An 8,091-nucleotide genomic window follows, 5' to 3' on the forward strand; every position below is an offset into this window, starting at 1 on the left:
CAATACAATCATGCTTTTACTCATTAACTAATCTTGATAATAGTGAAATAGTTAATGTATTTAATGTTTAATGTATAACAATGGGAACATGAAACTATACAAAAATGCATTGTTAGGGATTATGTTAAACATCTTACCAGTGGCTGCTGTGAGCTGTACTCCACTACTTCTAACGTTCTCAAACTCAGAGAAGAGAGTGAATGTGTATTTGGTTCCAGCAGTGAGAGATGACACTGTGTGGTTCACTGGTCCATCTCCATCTGGAGCTCTGATGAATGTCTCTGTGCCATTAAACTGGAGAACAAAGCTGATGTTGTTGTTTATTTTATTCCACTGCAGAGTGATGCTGGTCTCATCTTGTCTGGATGCTCTGAAGCCATCTGCATTTTCAGGATCTAAAAACACAATGAGGTTAGAAGTACATTATAAAAGTCTGACATTGTACATTGGTCACTTTGTATTACCAAAATATTTTCAGCCACTCAACACCAGAATGAGCAGGACAGTTTCTTTTTTTTCTAGTTTTCTGGGAGTCATAGAGGTAAATGCACTTCCCATTATTTCCTATTGTGTTTCTTTGAACAGGTCAGGACACATCCATGGCTATACAAAACATTCCCATTGCATCTTTTTTGCACAAAATCCTTCTTGGATAATAACATTTCAGTTTGGTCAGTTCTGCTCCTTTCAGATCAAGTTGTTTTCGGGCCTCCAAATAGGCTGGTGCTGACCCCTGAGTCCATGCACCAGCAACGTCTTGCCCACTTAGTAGCATAAAGACATTTAAATTAACACTGCATCTGAATTGCTATGGTTGGATGATGAGCCCATGCATAAAAGCCATAACATTCATTCTTCCTCTAAATCCAAGTAGTAATTGTATATAGTAATAATGCAAAACATGTTTTTCTATTTATGGATTTAGTCTTAATCAAAATAAGTTGGAATTGGAACTCTGACTTTGTTTCAAGTATATGTATCTGTTACAAATATGATGCATCTTGATTAATTACAAAGTCTTTAATTTGTTATTACAGGTTTCCAGTAAAGATCAAAATACATAAAATAGCAGTTTGACTCAAAGGTAACAGATAAGAGACACGGGACATTATTTTATCAAAATTATCTGAGATTGACCAAACTTTGCATAATTTACATCATGTATTTTCTTTTATGTGAATGTAATTTGGCTTACATGTGACATCCACGACAACTGAATCTGTGTCGATAATGAAAACTGTGATGTTTGAAACTGCTTGGACCAAAACGTTCACAATTTGGGTTTTATTTGGAGCAGATGCTGTTGCAAATTCAAGATTAATGTTGTTGACAATTGACCCATTGCTGCAAGCATAAGAAAATATCAGTTAATCAGTGCATCTTTACATTTAACGATAATCAGAATTTCTCTGCAAATACTACCTGAATGAAATCACAGTGAAGCTGCACAATGAAGGGAACATATTCTTGTAGAGCGGTTCAAGCTGCACGCAGAAAGACAGATGTAACGGTTTTTATAAATGGTTAATTTTAAAGTTCAAACTCAAAACTCAGCACAAAGTTTGAAATATTTGTATTAGTAAAATTAAACAATTTTTTTTACACACACATGCATACACATGCATCTACACATGCATGCACACACACACACACGCCACCTTCCGAGAAATGCTGCAGGCAGCAAACTACTTCTCGAGGTTGTGAAGTCTGAATAAGCATTAGAAGAAAACCAATTATATCCAGAATATTTTTGTTTTAGTTTTTATGTCGTTTTTTTTCCCCATGCTCTTAATAGTTTAGTAGTTTGATAAAATGTATTCTGGCTCAATGCATTTTCTTTTTTAATAATCTTTTTTTCCATTTATACCAAAGGGATATGGAGCATAACGTGATGTTTTTGAGTCCATGTGAGATTTTACTGAAATTAAATTAAACTGATTCATGCTGATTTAAAAAAAAAACTGTCTGAAGAGAGAAAACTGGACAAAAGACAGTTTAATCTGTTCATGATTTCTGTATTAGTGTATAAGTTAGTGGCTGGACAGTTCTAATCACAGTTTAAATATTTTTGGTATTTTATTTATTGTTTTGTTTTATTTAAAAATACCCAATTGAAGAAAATGTGCTAATGCTGGACTCCTGTTGTATCTACAAACATGCTGAGAATCGAATCAAAATTTGGATTCCAGAAAATGCAGCATTTCTGGATCTTCACAGCCTGAATCGGCCTCCTCCTGTATAAACACACAGTCACTTTTTATTTTCTGAAAATATGTTCTTTCTTTGTTCTTTTGTAAAACTTAAAGGTTATGTCTCAAAAAACTGTTAAACTTAAAGGCAATTTCCTGTTAAAAAAAAAAAAAAAAGATGCCAATATTCAACTGGTAAAATGACACTTACATTGGACTTTAAAAGTGCAGTTCGATTCCTAAACGCTGTAGATGATAGGTTCAGTAAATCAGCTGTGAACGTCTCCTCAGTAGTCCGAAAAGTCAGTCGCCTTGTTATCGATGACTCCACAGTTGTAGGTGTGGTTGTGGTTGGTGTAGCTGTGATGGCAGTAATGCTAGAATTTGTACTGGGAGCTGTGGTTGTCAAAGGAGAGTCTGCCAGAAATAAAGGACAAAAATGCAACACAAAAAGATGTTTTAGTCAGAAAAATTAGCTTTAAAAAATTAGTTCATGTTATATAAAATCCAATGTAATATAAGCTTCTAGGTAAAAGGCAGTACATATTTCAGTTTAGAAAAATGTGTTGTTTTCTGTCTGTTTTATTTCTGGTAAGACTCAGAACAATTAGTTTTTTGCAAAACCTGGAAATTTCAAAGAATAACATTGAAACTCTTTGAAATGTAAGGTTTTGATGCTTTTAAAAAGTCCCTTATTGTGTTTCATCAAAACTAAACAGTCACAGACTGATTGAAGGAATAATGCTTCAAAAAAAGGCTACATGTTTGTGTGTTTGCATAGTGTTAGAAATCGTTTTACTTACATTTTATTTTAATGGAGCCAGGTACAAATGTGATGTTTAAAGAAGTGCTGTTCATTGCCTCGAGTAAAGTTTCTTGTACAACTTCGTTCTTTGGGAGATTGTCAGTAGATGTAGTTTTATTAAACTCCAATCCCACTTCTGCTTCAGTACTATTCATTCGTTGATAAAGTAGTAGAGAACTTCTGCAACATAACCATAATAAAGTTCAGAAAATGTTTCTATTTAAAACTTGGTTAAACTGCAATCTATTTCTGCTTTGGTAGAATTAGTTTGTAACACCACTACTATAGAAACTCTGGAATATGATCATAAATATAACAAGTTCAGAAAATAACCTTAAAAAAATAGGAACATTTATGAATTTGAGTCTATCTAATGTAAATCATAATTTCAACCATCACAATCAGCTTGTAGAAGGAGAAATAAAGCTCAAGCTTTTTAAATCTCACCGAAATCCAATGACATAGCTACGGATGAAGAGGAATCCAAACTTTGTTTTGTAGATGAGGTCACACTGTGGAACAAGTACAGTTATAAGAACAATGCATACATAGATTTGAATAATTCAAAAATAGATGTATTTTGAATATCAAATAGAACCATAAAACTTACTGTTGCTGTGACGTTTTTCTCAAGATCTTTAAACTCTTGACTGGATTTATTATTGAGTTGGTCAACAAACGGTTCAATAATAATTGCTGTGACAACATACACTGGAGTTGGAGGTTCTGTTATATTTTTTAAAATAGTTGCCTCAGAAATGGGATTTGTCTGATATGTAGTTATGGATGGTTCTGTACTTGTTAAAGCAGTGAAAACAGTGATTGGATCAGTTGTGATTGTGGTTGGAGATGTTGTGGGTGTGGTTGGATATGTTGTGGTTGTGGTTGGATATGTTGTGGGTGTGGTTGGATCAGTTGTGGTTGTGGTTGGAGCTGCTGTGGTTGAGGTTGGTTCAGTTGTGGTTGTGGTTGGAGATGTTGTGGTTGGAGCTGCTGTGGTTGTGGTTGGTTCAGTTGTGGTTGTGGTTGGTTCAGTTGTGGTTGTGGTTGGAGCAGCTGTGGTTGTGGTTGGAGCAGCTGTGGTTGTGGTTGGAGCTGTTGTGGTTGTGGTTGGAGCGGCTGTTGTGGTGGTTGGAGTAGCTGTGGTTGTGGTTTGAGATACTGTGGTTGTGGTTGAAGTAGCTGTGGTTGTGGTTGGAGCGGCTGTTGTGGTGGTTGGAGTAGCAGTGGTTGTGGTTTGAGATATTGTGGTTGTGGTTGAAGTAGCTGTGGTTGTGGTTGGAGTAGCCGTGATTGTGGTTGTAGCTGCTGTTGTGGTTGGAGCGGCTGTGGTTGTTGTTGGAGCTGCTGTGGTTGCGGTTGGAACTGCTGTGGTTAGGGTTGGAGCTGTTGTGGTTGGAGATATTGTGGTTGTGGTTGGAGCTGTTGTGGTTGTGGTTGGAGCTGTTGTGGTTGCACTCGCTGGACCTGCTTGTTGTGAAAAATGAAAAAAAAAAGAACAAACAATGAACAAAATAAAAGCTAACAAAAGTAGAACACCTGCTCCTCACTTTTGTCACACATTACAGAGGCACCAACAAACAACTCCACTTAGAAACACGACGTGTAATTAATGTAAATGGTTGTAGGTATTCTGTGAGATAGGAACAAATGTTTAAAGACTTCATTTTAACTTGACATACTTTACCTGCTAGAGTGACAAGAATCAGTATGATCCATCTAAACTCCATTGTGACAGTACAGGAATCTGAAAAATCAAACATTCAAAACTATCATTTCCTGAAGTTGCAAATCCAACATTTGACCGTTACTTCCATCTATTTCAATTTTAGAATACAGGAGTTCCTGTTAGCATATAGTGTGCAAAATTAGCAGGAAAATTTGAATACGGACAGTTTGGCTGTAGAACTTTTGCTGATACTTGCAAACTTGTCTATTTGGTAAAACTATGGCTAATTTAACCAAGAAATAAGTCATAAATACATCAAGAAAGACTCATTTACGTCAGTAGACATTCTTGATTTTTCTTGATTTCATTACAAAAAGCATTTACATTTAAACCATCTGCAAAGTTAAATGCTAAAAGTCTTATTGATTCCTTAAACAAAAGGCTGTTTGAGGTTCAGGCTCTTTGCTTTTGGCTCTCTGTTACAGAAATACTTCATTCAAAATGTTCATGTTTGCCTTGAAGTCAGATATTCAAATGACATGCAAAACATGCATGCAAAAAGTTTGGATTTCGTGCTTGGTCTGTTCAAAATTAAAAGAAGAACAAGGACATTCATGAGAACTTCATTCATGGTGGATGAGATTTTGAATATAAGTTCCCCTACTTGGTGTATAAATTCATGCCTCGTCTTTATGAAACCATTCTTATGAAAAATACAATCGGCAACTTTGAATAGACCACTGTAATATAAAGAAAACAAATGTTCACTGATAAACTGAGGTTCTGTAGATTAATCTTCCTGATTATTTAGTCTGCACAGGCATTTAGCTCACATTATAGAAGACATGTTTGACATTAAGGCATATGGATTCATTCTCATTTTCTCTATCAAAATAATTCCTACTGTTTTATAAACCATTTTACTGAATTTGGAGTTTTGATTACTCAATAGTTTTTTATGACTGAGAGAGACTGTTGTGATCCTATTTGGTACTTTGATCAATCTTCTAAATGTAGAGTCAGATGTATAATTTCACATTTTTACAACTGAGGTCTGAGACCGGGGTCCAGATATTATCTTTACACCAGTCTTCCTCCAGAATGTGTCTGGCCCCCCGACATTACATAGCAGGACATTACCTGTCCGGATCACTACAAGAAAAGTTACAAAAAGCAGCGGTCTTAATTCAAACCTCAGACTGATCCCCTGCCTAAAGGAACCTCAGACTGAAGAACTTTCAGCCTCCAAGTTACTTAAACTGGTTCTTTTAAATACCAGATCTCTCTGTGCTAAAGCTCTATTAATTAATGATTTCATCACCGAGCATAATATTGATGTTTTATTTCTGACAGAAACATGGCTGAATGACACTAATGAAGCAATCGTGCTAATTTAATCAGCGCCTCCTATGTACAATTTTTTAAGTGAGAATAGAAAACACAAAAAAGGAGGAGGCGTGGCTTCAATATTTAAGAATACCATGAACTGTAGTAAAATCTCTTTGGGTAATTTCACGTCTTTTGAATATCTTGGAATTGAGGTAAAAGGCCACAAACGAACTTTGACACTAACTCTATACAAAACTCCAACATATGTGGAAAATTTCTTTATGGACTTGAATTAACTTCTATCTCTCATATGTATTGATTATGATTGTTTGATAATTATCAATTATAATTGTCGGTGATTTCAACATTCATGTTGACAACCCCCAAGACCGAGGGGCAAAAAAGCTGTTTAATATATTAGAGAGTTTTGGTTTAACACAACATGTCAAACAAGCAACACACACTCATGGACACACACTGGACCTGGTAATCAGTAAGGGTGTGAATATTTCCAATGTCTCTGTAACTGATGTCGCCTGTTGGATCACTTTGCTGTTATCTTTGACAGTTCTTTATCCGTTGACCCACTTGGACAAACAGCTACTATCACAAAACGTACTTTCACAGAAAACACAGCAGAAACATTTAATCAAATCTACTCTTCTTCCTCACCCTTAAGCTATAATGATGTAAATAAGTTGGTAGATGATTTTCAGTGCAAACTTTCAGATATCATTGAATACATTGCCCCCATTAAAGTGAAGGTTCTGTCTGGTAGGAAGAAATCTCCATGGAGAAATGCACAAACAGTTCTGTCTGCAAGACAACTCTGCCGTAGGGCCGAACGGAAATGGTGTAAAACTCAACTGCACGTTTATTATAGCATCTACAAAGAAAGACTACGAAACTATCACACAATACTAAAACATGCATGAGGCTTTCTTTGCAGATGTCTGATAGGTACTTTTTCTCGAACCTATATAAAAGAACCACAGACAACGTATATGAATTTTATAGCCAAGCTTTTGCAAAAGGAGAAATCTCCATCAACAGCTTCTCCAAGCCGTTCACAGAGAGTTCTGATCTCCTTCCATGCGAGCCCCTGTTTTATTGTCAAGGAAAACAGCCAAAAGGGGCAGTCAAGAAAAACAACAGAGGTCGTAAAACTTCTAACTAACAACGCAGTTCCAGGTGTGATATCTGATCTACGGTCTGAGCCCAGTTCAGCTCTAGGTCAAACTATCAACTAAGAAAAGGGTAGATAAACACAAGAAGAATTTAAGGTCTGAGAACCACAGAGTTTGACTGTCTCACTTAAGATAAACAGACAGTTGTAACCTCTAGGTCAGTACATACACACATAAGGAAGAGAACACTTTCAACAGAAAATCACAATAACCTATAGACTGAATGTGAACTAAAGTAATAACAAAATGATAATACCAAAAATTCTCTAACAATGTCATAAACAAAAACCTTAACAATGCTCGAGCTTTATTTGCTACTGTTGACAGGCTCACAAATCCTCCTGTGACGTTACCACCTGAACTTCAATCTAACGCCGCCTGCAACAAGTTCTCCAGTTTCTTCTCAGAGAAAATTCAAAAGATCAGAGGATTAATCTGCACAGTACCAAAGCCAGTACCAATGTGGTGCCCATCAAAACAAATGCAGGAAAAATGACCCAATTTCAACTACTTAATTATAAAACCCTTGAAGAAATTATAAGTCAATTAAGCTCCAGTTCCTGCTGTCTGGATGTCCTACCCACACATTTCTTTAAGAAAGTCCTGCCTGTTGTTGCTAATGATCTGATCCAAATAGTAAACTCATCGCTGTCTTCAGGTGTTTTCCCCCAGGCTTTGAAAACAGCAGTTATCAAACCACTGATAAAAAAGAACAATCTAGACAAATCACTACTACAGAATTACAGGCCGATCTCCAACCTCCCATTCATCAGCAAAGTTATTGAAAAAGCAGTTTTTAAACAGTTAAATAACTTCCTAACATTAATGAATCGCTTTGACTCCTTCCAGTCTGGTTTTCGTGCTCACCACAGCACGGAGACGGCCCTTGTAAAAGTGTTCAATGACATCCAT

At 36.2% G+C, this 8,091-nt stretch overlaps 2 protein-coding genes across 2 annotated transcripts in view; both read right to left on the reverse strand.

Annotated features, from left to right (window-relative positions):
• LOC103132012 (uncharacterized) overlaps positions 1 to 1,477 on the reverse strand; it is a 10,185-nt gene extending 8,708 nt beyond the window's left edge. Inside the window, exons 1-3 of the mRNA XM_016667097.1 lie at positions 1,423 to 1,477; positions 1,196 to 1,344; positions 138 to 395 (exon numbers count right to left, since the gene is read on the reverse strand). Coding sequence (XP_016522583.1) covers positions 138 to 395; positions 1,196 to 1,344; positions 1,423 to 1,463 — 448 coding nt within the window. The 5' untranslated portion in view covers positions 1,464 to 1,477. The remainder of the gene's footprint in view (positions 1 to 137; positions 396 to 1,195; positions 1,345 to 1,422) is intronic.
• Positions 1,478 to 2,476: 999 nt separating this feature from the next.
• Positions 2,477 to 8,091, reverse strand: part of LOC107834996 (mucin-2-like) — a 15,371-nt gene continuing 9,756 nt past the window's right edge. The window contains exons 4-6 of the mRNA XM_016667095.1: positions 4,004 to 4,448; positions 3,442 to 3,506; positions 2,477 to 2,549 (exon numbers count right to left, since the gene is read on the reverse strand). Of these exons, the coding sequence (XP_016522581.1) occupies positions 2,477 to 2,549; positions 3,442 to 3,506; positions 4,004 to 4,448 (583 nt within the window). The remainder of the gene's footprint in view (positions 2,550 to 3,441; positions 3,507 to 4,003; positions 4,449 to 8,091) is intronic.

This window comes from Poecilia formosa, unplaced genomic scaffold (genome assembly GCF_000485575.1).
Source record: "Poecilia formosa unplaced genomic scaffold, Poecilia_formosa-5.1.2 Scaffold900, whole genome shotgun sequence".
Taxonomy (NCBI): Eukaryota; Metazoa; Chordata; class Actinopteri; order Cyprinodontiformes; family Poeciliidae; genus Poecilia; species Poecilia formosa.